This window comes from Tenrec ecaudatus, chromosome 17, assembly GCF_050624435.1.
Source record: "Tenrec ecaudatus isolate mTenEca1 chromosome 17, mTenEca1.hap1, whole genome shotgun sequence".
Lineage (NCBI taxonomy): Eukaryota > Metazoa > Chordata > Mammalia > Afrosoricida > Tenrecidae > Tenrec > Tenrec ecaudatus.
Genome location: NC_134546.1, coordinates 52,966,803 through 52,983,413, shown reverse-complemented (window position 1 = coordinate 52,983,413; position 16,611 = coordinate 52,966,803). Strand labels below are relative to the sequence as shown.

At 45.2% G+C, this 16,611-nt stretch overlaps 1 protein-coding gene across 3 annotated transcripts in view; it reads left to right on the top strand.

Moving 5' to 3' along the window:
• The window catches only part of SCAPER (S-phase cyclin A associated protein in the ER), a 414,928-nt gene that overhangs the window by 338,182 nt on the left and 60,135 nt on the right, over nt 1-16,611 (top strand). For all 3 annotated transcript variants that reach the window (XM_075535309.1, XM_075535310.1, XM_075535311.1), the window contains one exon: nt 11,878-12,033. In XM_075535309.1, coding sequence (XP_075391424.1) covers nt 11,878-12,033 — 156 coding nt within the window. The remainder of the gene's footprint in view (nt 1-11,877; nt 12,034-16,611) is intronic.

Here is a 16,611-nt window from a genome sequence, read left to right as displayed (position 1 = left end):
TCTACATGGTACCAAAGCGATTCACATCCCTGGCCCACAGTCATGAGGAATTCACCAGCGGTGCCTCAAAAGACCAGACTCACTGCCATCAAGTCAATCTAACTCCTAGTGACCCCTGAGGCTGTAACAACAGGAGTAGAAAACCCAGTCTATCACCTGAGGTGCTTCCTGCCATTTCAAACTGCTGACCTTGCAGACCACAGCCTAATGCATAACCACTACTCCACCAGGGCTCCTGTCGCCAGAGGCTATAGCCACGTCTATTACCCTTTTACTTTTAAAACTGTCCCAACTGTTACATGGGTCAAAGGGAGATCAAATGATAAGATAATACACTTTTAACAGGGCAGTTCTCAACCTGTGGGTCACGACCCCTTTGGGGGTTGAGCAACCCTTTCACAGGGCTCGCCCGCTTCATAACAGTCACAAAATGACAGTGATGAAGTAGCAACAAAAATAATTTTATGGCTAGGAGTCACCAGAACCTGAGGGACTGTATTAAAAGGTCGCAGCGTGAGGAAGGTGAACCACTGACTTAACTGCTTCTGCCACTGGTGCTCTGTGTCTGATAACAAGCCTATTCGCATCTCCCACTATGATCAGAGCGGATTCACTGGAGGTTAGCCCCTGTGTGGACCTGGCAAATGGATGTGGGGCTTCCACTGGCTTCCGTAGCTTTCTGAAAGACGGGTGTTCGCAATTTAAGCTCTGATACCATGCCTTCCCTCCTTTGGATTTGGATTATGTCATTTGCAATCCTTGGATCACACAGGCTGTTTAATGTGCTTCTTGTGTGTGGACTTAAGTGATGCCTCATTTCGATGGCTGCTTGTTTGAAGACAAGTCCTTAAGACCCCAGACACTGTTCCTTGTGATAGCGGGGCACCATCTGCTTTCATCAGCACTCTGGTACAGCGCCTCTGCCTTCACTTCCCTCTTCGTGCAGGCAAGCAGCAAGCAGGGCCATGTCATAAGAACGAAGTGTTCTTAGAGTGGGGTTGGGATTCCGTGTAAACCCCAAATCCACTTACGGTTTTATGTATGTCTCTGGTCCACCTTAGAGGCCTCATTGTGATTTTATGTTAGAGAAGCTAGAGTTGACGTTAATTCGATGAAGAAAGAAAGTCTTTCAGTCGAATGCTGCTAGAATGGCTCGTTATACCTGTGGAAGAAAGCTAACCGCTCGCCATACACGAAATTCGTTTGAGATGGGTGATAGGCCTAGACACACACACCCCCAAAAATACTCAAATGACTTCTAGCAGAAAGTGTGGGGAATATCTTCAGTATCTTGTGATAGGGAAAGATTTCTTAGGATACAGATACCTGACAAAAGTATTGGTGGTGTTCAGTATTTTTAATCATCAGGGGAATATAAAATGACAACAAGAGATCTCTTAGAATTTCCTCCAAAAGCTGAGGTGAGATTGATAAAACCAAATGGTGGCAAGGATGTTCGGCTACTGGAGCATGGGTACATTGCTGCTGGGAGAGCTCAGTGGTGCATTTGAAGAACTGCTTAATAGTTTAATGTGTTCAACAAGGCTGCTCTAGAAGCCAGCCCTTCTATTCCTGCATATTTACCTAAGAGAAATGAAAACATATGTCTACAAAAGACTTGACCATAAATTTTCATAGAAACCTTATTTATAATAGCTAAAACCTTTAAATAACTCAGTTGTCTACCAACAGAGGAGATAAACAAATCATGTCATATTTATACAGTGGAATACTAATCAACAACAAAAGGGAGGAATCACTTTTATACATGCACCGACAGGAATTAATTCCAAAAACATTATGTTTAGCAAAAGGAGCCAGACACAAAAGAGAACATGTGTAGGAAATTCAACAACAGACTATTAAAATGAAAGATGTTGCCTTTGTTGGAAGTCGGGGTGTGAATGGAAGCACAGAGACATTCTAGAATAATGAATATGTTCTATATGTTGTGTTGATGGATGGTTATGTGGGTGTGTACAGTTGTCAACTCTTCGAATCACAGGGTTAGCATTTGTATATTGATAATTTATATCAATAGAAAGGCTTTTTTTTTTTTAAGTACAAGCTTGGTCTCTTTCATGAGCCTGAGTTTTGCTCCATGTTCCTCTCCCATTCCATCCAGAACCTTCTACTGTGGTCTCGCTTATATCTCAGAAAAGATTGACTCAAGATACAATAACCCTGTAGATTACATCAGAAAGATTAGAATTTACATCATATCAGATCACAAAATGAAGGCTAAATCTAAAGCACTGAGAATCCTCAACTAGTTGAATTGACCCATGTCTCCGGCGCAACTAAATCTCCATTGCATGAAAGGTGATATTTATTTAGACAAGAATATTATGAGTTGGAGATTTTGACAGAAGATAATAGTTTGTTATGAATTTTTTGGTTGTTGTCAATGTTTCTCCTCAAATTTATTTTTTAAATCATTTTATTGGGGGCTCATACAATTCTTATCACAATCCATACATCAATTGAATCAGGCATGTTTGTACATATGTTGCCCTCATTCTCTTCTAGACATTTAATTTCTATTGAGCCCTCGATACCAGCTCTTTTTTTCTTCTCCCCTTCCCCCCATCCTCATAACCCCCTGATATTTTTTAATGGTATCAAAAACGGTTTTTTTTCTTTACAAATGGCTTCCAGAGACCTGCTCGAGTTTCATAGGGATAAAATAAAACAAAACAAAAAAGGGAAAAAAGCTGAGTTTATGGAATGTGCACTAAGTGGCCCTTGGAATCCAGGCCAGGCCTACCCTCGCCTGGGAGAACAGAAGGCTGAGACGGGGCATCAGATCCAAGGCCGGAGCAGGATAACCGCCCCCCCCCCCCGATGTTGTACATCGTTAATATTTTCATCTCTCACACCAACTACCTTTCCCTTCCCCCATGTTTTGTTGTTCGTTCCCCTGTAGAGAGGTGTATGCTTATGTACCTGTCCCCCACTTCTCCCTTCCTCTCCCCCTCTTCCCCTTACCCTTCCGGAATCACCATTCCCACTCCTGGATTCTGTGTGTCTTGAGCGCCCATTCCTTGCTTTTTTTTTTTTAATCATTTTATTAGGGACTCATACAACTCTTATCACAATTCATACACACATCAATTGTGTAAAGCGCATTTGTACATTCATTGCCCTCATCATTCTCAAAACATTTGATCTCCACTTAAGCCCCTGGCATCAGATCCTCATTTTTGCCCCTCCTTCCCTGCTCCCCCCTCCCTCATGAACACTTAATAATTTATAAATTATTATTTTGTCATATCTTGCACTGTCCGACATCTCCCTTCACCCACTTTTCTGTTTTCTGTCCCCCAGGGAGGAGGTTATATGTAGATCCTTGTAATTGGTTCCCCCTTTCCACCTCCACCTCCCCCTCCCCTCCCAGTATCACCACTCTCCCACTGGTCCTGAAGGGATCATCCACCGTGGATTTGCTGTGTTTCCAGTTCCTATCTGAACCAGTGTACATCCTCTGGTCTAGCCAGATTTGTAAGGTAGAATTGGGATCATGATAGTGGGGAAGAAGCATTTAGGAACTAGAGGAAAGTGGTATGTTTCATTGTTGCTACACTGCACTCTGACTGGCTTGTCTCCTCCCTGTGACCCTCTGTAAGGGGATATCCAATTGCCTACAGATGGGCTTTGGGTCTCCACGCCGCACTCCCCCTCATTCACAATGATATGATTTTTTTATTCTGATGATGCCTGATACCTGATCCCTTCGATACCTCATGATCCCACAGGCTAGTGTGCTTCTTCCATGTGGGCTTTGTTGCTTCTGAGCTAGATGGCCGCTTGTTAACCTTCAAGCCTTTAAGACCCCAGACTCTATATCTTTTGATAGCCGGGCACCATCAGCTTTCTTTACCATATTTGCTTATTCACCCGCTTTGTCTTCAGCGATTGTGTTGGGAAGATGAGCATCATAGAATGCTAGTTTAATAAAACAAAGTATTCTTGCATTGAGGGAGTACTTGAGTGGAGTCCCAATGTCCATCTGCTACCTTAATAGTAAACCTATAAATATATGCACATAAATCTATTTCCACATCCTCATATGTAAATATTTACATATGCACATGCCTTTATTTAGACCTCCATAAATGCCCTTTACCTCCTAGCTCTTTTCTCTATTTCCTTTTACTTTCCTCTTGTCCCACTATCATGCTCAGCCTTCATTTGGGTTACAGTAATTCCTCTCGGTTACATTACCCTTGGCCATGCCCTACCAGGCCTCCTACACCCTCCTCACTACTGATTTGTATCACTTGTTGCTCCCTTACCCCCCTGGGTTTGTTAACACCACTTCCTTTCCCCCCAACCTTCCCCTATCCCAAGTCCCTCCAGAACTGTGGGTCCCATTGTTTTCTCCTCCAGATTGTTCATCCAGCCTATCTTATTTAGACAGACTTGCAGAGATAATAACAGGCACAAAAACAAGACAGAGCAAACCCAAGCAACAAAATAAAACAACAAGCCAATGACAAAAAAACAAAATAACAACAAGAAAAGCTTGTAGTTAGTTCAAGGACTGTTTGTTGGCCTTTAGGCATGTTTTCTAGTTGAGTCTGTTGAGGCACCAAGCCCTGGCCCCAAAGTCTATGTTTAGTATTCCCTTGGGACTTCGTTGCTCTGTTCCCCTTGCTGTTCTGTTGTGTACCCTTAGTGCTTTGCCTTGGTGTGGTGGGATCAGATCGGGTGGAATTCCCACAATGTGTCTCCAGTGTTGTCCCCTGTAGGGCTATGGGTCAGTGAGGGATGTCTTGTCTCATAGTGGGGCCGGCCATGTGGTCCTCTCTGTGGATTGGCTGTTCTGAGCGGGAATATCGTCCTCAAGGCTTGGTGTTCCAGGATGTCTTCCACTCTCTCTTCCTCCTCCTTCATTTGTTCCCATGTCCCTCTCCCGGAGCCGCAGATTCAGTTCTATCCTCTGAAATAAATTCTTCTGGGGGGAGGTGCAGGTGTCCACGTAGTTGGGATTGGGGCTATACTCAAATCTATTGATGATGTCTTGAAACATTTTTTTAAGTGTGTGGTATGAAAAGTTTGTTAGAAGCTTAAAAAGATTTCTTCTTTGATTTCCCAAACAACCCTCCTTTAGCATTCCACATTGGGGAAACTGGAATACACAGTCTGAATACTACAACATTGAGATTGGGGATACTGGCGGGAATACGCATATCTATAAGGACTTAAAAAGCCACTAGAAACCTAGAACCGTTTCCCAGGGGGACGAATAATGGAAAAGTGGGTGAGGGGCAACAGAGGACAGTTTAAGAGATGGAAATAATAGTCTAAAGCTTATCAAGGGTTCGTGAGGGTTGATGGGTATGGAAAGGAGGAGGAAGAAATGGGGAGCTGATATCAGGGGCTCAAGTGAGAAGAGAATGCTTTGAAAATGAAGATGGTGGCATATGTGCAAATGTGCTTGACACACTGGATGAATGTATGGATTGTGATAAGAGATATAAGAGCCCCCAATAAAAGCATTTTAAAAATCCACTAGAACACACAGAATCCAAGAACAGGGATGGGAGTAGTGATACCAGGAGGGCAGGGGGAAGGTGGGGAGAGAGGAGAGGAAGAGAGAACCAATCGAAATGTTCTATACATACTGCCACCCCACCCCCCGGAGGACCAAAAACAGAAACCAGGGAAGAAGGGAGACAGCGGTCAGTGTAAGATATAAAAATAATAATAACATAGTTTATCAAGGGATCATGAGAGCTGGGGAAGAGGGAAAAAAGAGGAGCTGATACTAAGGGCTCAATAGAAAGTAAATGTTTAAAAAATAATGATGGCAACATATGGACAGATATGCTTGACACAATTGATGTATGGATTGTTATAAGAGTTACAAGAACACCCAATAAAATCTTTTAATAACGCCGCCCCCCAAAAAAAATCTACTAGAACAACTGTGTCCCGTCTTACAGACATAGCATCTGACAGGCTTTAACTGCACGAGGTTTACAGATGATATTTGTCATCTGTGCGTGTTCGATGTGCCAGAAGAATTCCCAGCTGCTTGAAAGGGAATATTCAAAGTCAGGTCTGGGGACCGTCCTTTGGTCACCGCAGCTGCACTCGATAGATTCCCGTTAGCAACTTTATCGTAGCCGCGGGTGCTTGGGATTTTGTGTTTTGTTTTTGCATTTTCTTGTGGTTTTGATGAGAGTTTATAAAACAAATGAGCTTCCCATTCAGTAATAATGCATGCACGTTTTGTTCAGTGCTGTAAGTTGCAAAGCCCTCGGTGTTGCAGTATTGTTTACACTGCCTCCCTTCTAAGCTTTGTTTGGGGGTGTTTACTCCCCTGGGGTCCCCTGAGATCTGGTGTTCTAAGGAAGAGGTTCCTCGGGATGTAACTGTCACATTACAGGCCTGTCTGCTATTTGGCTGAAAAGTGACCTTCCGGGGAGAGTTCAGTTCCAGGGTTGATGGTTATCTAACGGCCGTACTAATATGGGCTTCACCGGTCTCCATCAGACAAGTAAATCTGGTCTTTCTTAAGATTTTGAATTTTGTTCTACATTTTTCTCCCACGCTGCCCAGGACAGAGGGTTGCTGGTCAGAGAGTGATCCCGGTCAGAGCGACAGGAGTGATAGCCAGCTATCATCTGGTTCTCCTGATTTGGGGTTAGTGGCGGCTGTGGTCTGTTCGTCCTTTGGAACAATGGTCTCCTCGAATCTTTGATTTTTCTTCACTCTTTGCTCCAGATGAGGTGACAGCCGTGGTTTTGTCCTAGATGCTTTGAAGATGCCAGGGCTGCTCCCCAGTAGCAGGTAGAGCACGGCCTTTCGGTCTAAATACCCCTAGAATTGATGTCCCTAAGCCTTGTGACTGACTCTTCAGGGGTGATTTCAAGAAACTTGGAAGAACTCTAGGAGACAAATTTAGAAAAACCTATGCCTGGGGAGATAAAGAATTGGGAGTTATTACTTTGTCGAGGAAAGTTGAAATTGTGCATGGCATGAGTTTACTAAACCTAGACCAAGGATAGGGCCCTTTTGAACAGCTGTGTGTAAGATGTGTGTGGGGGGGGGGGGGTGGTAGTTGGAGACACGTAGACCCTAACTCTTTAGATTGCATGTATAGCTGTATCTCCCTGTGCATCCTTTCCAAATTGTAAATTCCAAAGGCAGCAAACTTCAGAGGGATTCATTTCAGATCTCAGATGGTGAAACAAATGAAAAGGTCCATTTTCCCAGGGGGCCTTTCCCAGAAGACTGACCGGTTCTATACAGTAAAACGTTTCATCCAGATGTGCTAACAGCCTCAACATTGTCATTTCAACCTAATAGCCATATTGCAAAGGACACACTGCCCTTGATCCCAATTGCTATTAGAAGACCCTATAGTCCTCCGTCCAAAAGATGAAGTTGGCAAAACGAGTGTCCCTCCACTGACCCGTTAGCGCCATTTGGTTTCAGCATCTTCTTAGACAGTTGTCTAAAGAGTGCCTGGGCAATGGCTCAAGACGTCTGTAAGAAAGTAGCAAGCCAGACCCACTAGCATTAGGGAGGATGACACTCATGAGGACCGCCTGCTCATCCCCTGTGATCTGAGTTAGATTTTTTTTGTGATTTTTACCTCTTCACTCATTTGGGGGTCTTTTCTCATTTCCGGCCTTTTCAAGGCCAGTACAGGAAATCATCTAAGTCTTTTTCACCTTGAGACTGGGTGTTCTTAAGATTGTGTGTGATTTGTTTTCAAATTACTTAGAAATAATTTCTCAGCCTGGATTAGATAATTCAGCTCTTAACTAATTTATGTCACTGATTTGGACATGTAAAATAGGTTAGAGTAGCAAGTGAATATATCCACATATGTGCATACAGTTGTCAATTTGATCTCATATAGATCATCCTTAAGCACACATATCACAGCTTTAAAATAGAGGTATCAATGAGGTCCAGAAGAATGCTTCAGAGAAACAGTTTCTTTCATGGGAAAGACTTACCAGGAGTCAGAACACCTCAGGACATTTCAAATCCCCTTCATGGGCAAGTGTACCCTCCCTGAGGCCAAGTCCCTTCATCCACCGATGGGGATAGAGATACTGCTCCCAGCGCGGTACAGTGGGTTTTCTCATATCCAGCTAGTGTAACTAAATACAACGGTTTTAAAGTGTAACGTGACTACATATACCAAGAACCCTGAACCTTTCCTGTGACTCAGTCGTTCTACTTCTGGAAAGTGGTTGGAAATTCCGACTGTAACTTGTATATGAAATGTTTATCATGTCGTAGTTTATAATGGTAAATATTAAAATCAACCAAGTTTCAACCATAATACACTGGTAGGATATTATGTAGCTCACTTAGAAATGATATTTTTATTGAGTCAGCCCTCTGGACTCTAGATCATTTTACAGGAGCGGATGCCTTTGTCTGATCGTGTCGGTAAACAATGTTGACTACCCACGGGCTGCCAGGAGAAGGAACAGCTCCGTCTTGGGAAAAGCACAGCCAGAATGCTCCTTAGAGGCCAGGATAAGGGAGACTTTGTCTCACTTATTTGGACATCTTATCAGGAAGAACCAGTCCCCGCAAAAGGACGTCATGCTCGGTAAAACAGAGGGTCACTAAAACAAAAAGGAGGCCCTCCCTGGGACTTGCAGGCACAGCAGCAGCGGCAGGAGTGAGCTCAAAGTTGGCCATGATTGGGAGGCTGGCGCAGGGTCAGGCAGGCTGCTGTTCCAGTGTGCACGGGACACTCCAAGTCAGAACCAGCCCCACAGCACCTCACAGCAGCAACAACAGCAACAGTGTGCAAAGACACGTGTACGTATTGTGGGGATGCAATCACAGTTCAGATTTTAGGGACAGGCGTAGAATAAACAATAGGGTTTCCATGAACAAGGAAGAAAAAGAGACATGGAGGGACAACCTACATATTAAAAGAAAATTTAAAAGACATACCAATCGTCACAGTAAATCTTACTGAAATCCTAACTTTTAAAAGCTATCAGAAACATTAAAACCCTTTTGAGACATCTGAACATTTGATGATAATAGATTATTGGGTTTTTTTCAGGTATGCTAATGGCATTGTGGTTATGTTTTCATACATCTTTATTTTTAGAGATGAAAACTGAAACATTTATGAATGAAATGATGCGATGTCTTGGATTTGCTTGAACATTGCATGAGATGGGTGTTGGTGGGTGGAATTAGACATGGGGTGATAGAGGAGTTATATAGGGGCCGAGAAAGAAGATTCTATTCTATCTCAGTAATAATATTTTACCTATACTTTATTTATTTTGTTATTGTTGAGAATATGCAGCAAAACATATACCAGTTCAACAGTTTCTGTGTATGTACTTCAGTGACACTGCTGACTGATTTCAGTGCTGCAGCTGTTCACACTCCTTTTTCCTGAGCTGCCCCTCCGCCACTGCCATAGACTCACTGCCCGCTAAGGTTCCTGTCTAATCATTCAAGTTGCTCTCGTCAGTTTGCTCCCATCTAGAGGATTCTTACACGAGCACGATGCTCACGGCACTTAGGCTAAGGGCTCGTGCCCCCCCCCCCCCGGCTCCAAAGAGTCTCGAGCTCATTAGAATTCAAAGTGCTCATCTGTATATTCCTCCTTTTCATCAGGATTCTTTGCCAGAATCTTTCATCAAAAGATTTTCATTATCGCTTTGTATTTTTTCCTAATATTCAAAGTATGATGCTTGCAAAGATGTCGTAACGACATCAAAATAACCTAGTCAATTTGGTGAAATTCAATATAATGTAAAGTAAATTTCCTATTTTTATAGTAGAAAAAAGGATTTAATTTTATTTGTATCCATTATCAATGCCATGGAAGCAGGAGGCAAGAAATCAAACAACGTATTGCATGGGGCAAATTTGCTACAAAAAGACCTCTTTAAAGTGTTACAAACAGAGATGTCACGTTTGAGGATTAAGGTGCGCCTAACTCAAGTCATGGTATTTTCCATGACCTCACCTGCGTGCAAAAGCTGGAGCGTGACTGAGGAAGGCCGAAGGAGAATGGTGCTGGGAAGACCATTGACATGAGATGCCGGAAACACTAACAAACCTGACCTGGAAGAAGTACGTGCAGCCAGAATGCTCCTAAGAAGCAAGGATGGCAAGACGTTGCCTCTCGTACTATGGCCATGTTTTCAGGAGGGAACAGTCCATGAGGAAGACTCTCGACCAGATGGATGGACGCAGCGGCTCTGACATAGCAATGGTGGTGGTGATGGCACAGGAGCAAATGACAGTTGGCTCTGTCACACACAAGGTCACGCCGAGTCAGAGCCAACTCAGTGGGACCTCACACCGTCCTGTGGTTCAAGATGGAAACCTACATTGAAATGACTTGCAAAGGGAAAACGGACAATAAAATAGCTTGCGTAACTGCAAGGTCGAGGTTTGGAGCTAGGACTTCAGGCTCTAAGTATGCTGGCAGGGCCATAGCTATTTCTTCTCTGTTCTTTCTTTTTTTAAAATAATTGTATTGGGGGCTCTTTCAACTCTTGTCATAATCCATACATACATACGTTGTCAAGCACATTTGTTGCCATCATCATTTTCAAAACATTTCCTTTCTAATTGAGTCCTTGTAGAGGGCTCCTCATTTTTCACCTCCCTCCTCCACCTCCCTCCCTCACAAACCCTTGATAATTTATAAATTATTATTTTTTCATGTCTTATACTGACCGATGTCTCCCTTCACCCACTTTTCTGTTGTCCATCGCCCAGGGAGGGGGTAATATGTAGATCATTGTGATCGGTTCTGCCTTTCCACCCCACCTTCCCCTTAACCCTCCTGGTATCACTACTCTCAATATAGGTCCTAAGGGGTTTATCTGTCCTGGATTCCTCATGTTTTCAGCTCTTATCTGTAACTATGTACATGCTTTGGTCTAGCCAGATTTGTAAGGTAGAATTGGGATCATGATAGTAGTGGGGAGGAAGCATTTAATAACTAGAGGGAAAGTTGTATGTTTCATCAGTACTATACTGCACCCTGACTGGCTCATCTCCTCCTTGTGACCCTTCTGTAAGGGGATGTCCAGTTGCCTACAGATGGGCTTTGGGGATCCACTCTGCACTCCCCCTCATTCACAATATGATTTTTTGTTCTGGATCTTTGATGCCTGATACCTGAACCTATCAACACCTCATGATCTCACCAACTGGTGTGCTTCTTTTGTGTGGGCTGTGTTGCTTCTGAGCTAGATGACCACTTGTTTATCTTCAAGCCTTTAAGACCCCAGATGCTATATCTTTTGATAGCCAATCACTATCAGCTTTCTTCACATTTGCTTATGCACCCGCTCTGTCTTCAGTGATCGTATCGGGAAGATGAAAATCACAGAATGCCAGATTATTAGAACAAAGTGTTCTTGTGTTAAGGGAGTACTTGAATAGAGGCCCAATGCTCGTCTGCTACCTTAATACTAAACCTATAAATGTATATACAAAGGTCTATTTCCCTGTCATTATATAAAAATATGTTTACATGCATGCATGCCTGTATTTAGACATCTATAAATGCCCTTTGCCTCCTAGTTCTTTCCTCTATTTTCTTTTACTTTCCTCTTGTCCCACTACATGTTCGGCCTTCATTTGGGTTTCAGCAATTCCTCTCAGTTACATTTCCCTTGATCAAGCCCTACCAGGCCTCCTCCATCTATGGCCATATGTAATCTCTCAGGAGAATGAGTCAACATCTGTTGATTTTCAGAATGTCCATCTTCACAGTCCCACCCTTTTCAGACGTGTGAGTCCAGTAGCTCCAGGTCAGTGAGACCACTGAGCTAGGGCTAATTTATCCCTAGAGGTGAAGATGTTGCCCACATTTGCAGATTGATAACACACATTTCTCCTCCCATCTAGCTACGTGGTGAACATTGGTCTGATTGACAAGCTGTGTGGCTGCTTCCTCTCGGTGCAAGGCCCAGTGGATGAGAATCCCAAAATGGCCATGTTTCTGCAGCACGCCGCGGGACTCTTACAGGGAATGTGCGCGCTCTGCTTTGCTGTGACCAGAAGGTAAGGTTTCTTACCCAGTCTCAATCCAGGCTCAGATTCGGAGCCCTGTCTTGAATTGTGTCCATCTTCCGGACAGTGCATAGGGGTGCAGATGGTCATCTTTGGCCCCCTTTTTCCTGGTCTTTCCTGTCTTTCTCAGCTGTCTATATGAAGACGTGTACCTTTCTCATTTTCCCTGGCCACTGCTGTATTTTCTTGTTGGTGTGCTAAACTTGACTGTCATCATGGGAAGCAACCCTTAGAAATAAATCAACCTATCCCACTGAGGCCCAGAGGGATCAAGGGATTCTCCCTGAGGCGGGAGTTAGCTGCAAAGCTCAGACTGGATGGAGCCAGGCTCTGAACAGGATGCCTCAGGGCCACACCGTGCCCACAACCATTGTTCCCAGGTGTTCAGTTACACTTTCCCCTAGGCTTCTCCCCACCTTTTACCCTTCTTTCAAGGCGCCTCTTTGTATAAGAGGAGGGGAGCCATCCAAAACAATAGCTCCCTGAAGTCACGCATCACCAGCGCCCATGGCCATAGTTACATCTAGAGCAGCAGAGACTCCTGCTGGTGCGGTTGGCCTTGCAGAGTTTCTGCCCCACTTGTGGCTGCCTGTCAGAGCAAAACAATAACATTTCTCAAAGGGGCAGGGGACCAACTACCCCCGACTCCTAGCGACACCCTGGGGTTTCTGGGACTCTTAACTGTTCAAGTCAGTAGAAAGCCCAGTCTTTCACCTGTGGAGCTGCTGGTGGTTTCAAACTGCTGGCCACATGGATCGCAGCCCAATGAGTAGCCACTATACCACCAGGGCTTCTAAAAGGGGCAGGGAAGACTAAAGGGCTAGGAAAGAGCCCCTTAAAATTAAAATTATATATATATTGCCATTGAGTTGATTCTGACTCTCATCAACCCGATACGACAATGTAGAACTGCTCCTTTGAATTTCAAAGACTGTAAATCTTTATGGGGGCAGACAGCTTCATCTTTCTCCCAGAGGGCCGCTGGAGGGTTTAAACTGCTGACCTTGTGGTTAGCAGCCCAGTGCATAGCCCACTACACCACCAAGCCAAACCAAACCAAGCTCACTGCCATCGATTCGATGCCAACGCCTAGTGACGCTGTAAGGACAGGGTAGAACTGCCCTGTGGCTTTCTGAGACTGGAACTATTTACAGGAGTAGAAAGCCCTGTCTTTCTCCCTCGGAGTAGCTGGCGGTTTCAAACTGCCGACCTTCTGCATTGCAGCCCAAGGCGTAACCACTATGCCGCCAGGGCTTCTTAAAGACCCCTCAGGTGTTCTTATTCCCTCTCCTCCCACAAAGTAAAGAACCATTACAATACTGCCTCCGTGTTTGTGATAGGGTTATGACAGTCCAGACACATTGATGACATTCAGTAAAATATTTTCTTACAGTTAATCTAAAAATTTTTAGAGATTTTCCACAGAGAAAATGAATTATGGGAAACTTCTAAAACCTAAATGTTTTAAAATGTGTGTTATCCATCCTTGTTCCCTGCACACAAGATGCCAGTGACTACAGTCACCATTTTTCAGGCAAGAAAAATTGGTTTTCTGAGGCAAATATTCTCAATTTGTTTGTCCATTATGCAAAAAACCCCAAAGCCACCTACTCTTAATTTTACCCCACTGCCAGTCTCATTTTGAGGAGGATTACGACTGTTGGGGATGCTGGGGAGGCAAATTTGTCCTGTATTCAAGCGCCAAACTGACTTGAATTCGAACTCAATATTCCTAACTCGGTGCTCCCTCCTATGCATTTAACTTGCATGGTCCTCAAAATGTGGGCACCTTGACGTTCTTTGACGAGATTCACAATTGCATTCATGTAGTGGAGAACAGGGGTCTCCTCTCCTTAAGGCCCGCGGCCATGCCCTTGTTCACTAGACATTCCCTGAGCACCTGCCCTGCACCAGACACCAGGCTAGGTGCTCATGAGTCTGCCCTCAGGGACCACAGTCTGCTGGGTCAGCTTGTAAGCAAACAGCTGCAGCACGTAAAGGGAGTGTGCAGGGAGGGAGAAGGAAGGCGCTCCCAGAGGCCAGGGGCTGGATCTAAAAGGATGAAACATAAAAGGCCGTAACGTGGGCTCTGTGTGGCGCGGCAGAGGCTGCTGGTACTCTACCCGCATCCTTCGGTGCCCCCTTGGAGACTCCCCGCCATGGCTGCTTGGGTTCTCTGCTGAGGACATTGTCTGTTCAGGGAGCTGCTAGCAAAAGCGCAAAGGGTTGCCATCTGCAGGAGTGGCCCACTGACAATAAAGTGGTGTTGAATATCCACCTTCTCTGACCCTCTGAGGGGCAATTGTGGTGTGTCTGTCACCCAGCCAGACTCCCAGAGGGTCCTCAGTGATGACCCTTTCACTAAGACATCCTCCACTGGCCGGTCTCACGTCACTGTCCCCGCTGTGTGCCTCCTCACAAAGGGAGGCTCATTTTCTTGTACCTGTGTTCGTGTTTCCACTTCAGCTCGTGGGGGAGCCGCATGGATCAGTGTGTTTAGCTGGGCATTAGGGTGGCTGTGAGAGCAGGGCCGGAGCTGAGGTGGGAAGTGAGTATAGTGTGGTCAATGCTAGCTCTCGGAAGGCCAACGGGAGGCAAGGCTGGATGTGCTAGTCCTGAGCTGTAGGAAGCCACTGAGGAAGTCGCAGTCAGGTTCCTGTCAGAGAACGGTCAGTCGCCTCTGGAAAGTGTAAAGATGGCTGGGTAGCATAACACAGAGGCAGAAGTAGGAACAAAGAGACTTGTATGAGCCAAGGGACAAATGTTGAGAACCTCTCGTGGCACTGGAAATGGCGACGCGCAAATACGTGTAAGAGGAGGTGGAACACACGTCGGAGAGGGAGCACGGGTTGGATGGTGCTTGACGGCAGGTGAGAGAGTGACTCCTAGGATCCTGACATTAAAATGTTGAGTAGGCGGGAATATGAGAATCAGTTTTCCATAGGGGAAATAGGAATTTGACCCTCCACACACCTAGGGATGACCAAAGTCCAGCAAATGTAAAGGAAATACATGCATGATTATGGAACATAAATACATGGAAATATGGATTACCATACATGGGTAATCCATATGTGGATTTTGGAAATAAATGCATGATTGTGGACTGACAGTGTTACTATGTACATACAGCAGGCAGCCCTGGTGGTGCTGCGGGCTAGGTGGGGCTGCTTACCCCCAAGTTCAGCCCTTCAGGTTCACCAGTCACTCTGCGGGAGAGCGATGGAGCTCTCTGTTTCCATGGAGATGTACAGTCTCAGAAGCCTTAAGGAGCAGTTCTGCTCTGTCCGGGGGCTCACTGTGAGTAAGACTCCTCTGGATGGCAGTGGGCTTGGGGTTTGGGGGGACGTACATAATGTACATTTTAAATAAACCAGTGATTTACTTCTAGTGGATTTTTAAAACAATTATTAATCTGTTGTTTTGTTGTGATTGTTTTCTTCACTATAATGCCCTACCCCAGTCTCTGCTGCTCGACAAAGCTCTATCAGTAGGACTTGCTCAAAAGACACATTCTTCCCTGAAATTTCCTGCCATGGCCTCCCTGGGCCTTCTTAGCTGCTTTTCTGATGGAGGTGAGGAAGTGGCCCTTGGCCGCCCCTGTTGTTCCCACCCGATGAACCACAAGATGGGAACACAGGGAGAAGCTCCCACTTGTTGGCGAGAGCATTTATACATCATTCCGTACAGTCCCTGCTTCTTCATGGAAATCGTATTTCTAAAGCATAAGCTACAGTCACCTGTCGAAGCCCTTTGTTCTCGGCCTTAAATAGAGTTCCTGCACCGGCCACAGCCGTGACCAGAAAGGAAAGTGGTGAGCTGGCCGCTACACATTAGAATGGTCACCGGGGTTGGGGAGCAGCCAGACCAGAGGTGAGGAAGGCTCGCCCTCTTCGGATCTGCAGGGAGAAAGACGAAGAGTAGCCAGAGCGGCCTCCTGGGCTGGCCAGCCCCTGGATAATTGCGTGCACTAATTGATGGCAGCAGGCTCTGCCCGTGGCCCTGCCTTTGTGGCGATGATTACTACCGGGTGGTCTCCGCTGCCCCTCCATTGTGCCCTTAATCTCCTCATTTTTACTTCGGTCGGGGAAGACCAGTTGGTGTCAGAATGTGTGCTGCTAATTTCTGCTTCGTCGAGGAAGAGAAAGAGCGTGCACTGACGATTTCTGTGCTTTTCTTTTCTAACATACCCGGCTTGGTTTTGAACAATGAGCCGGAATTTCCTGAGGCGAACACTGACATTGTGATCCCGTGGGGAAAGGATTGATTGAATGTTAGGATTTCCCCCTGGAACTGGAACTTGGAGTCTCCGTACAACCTGTAATCCTTCATCGTGCAAACAAAATTCAACCATCTCTTTCATTGACTTTCAGACGTGCCTTCTTTCTGTGGCCCAAGCTGTTCACCAGCTTTTCATTGTTTGTCCTACAAGAAATTTAAAGGAAGGAGTAGCTTTTCAGAACCCAACCTCCACTGCGATCATGAGCTGGGGCTCTGTGAGACCCCCAACAGACACTGACTGCTTCACAGGACAGCTTGGTGCAGAACGTTATGAGCAATCCACGGTGA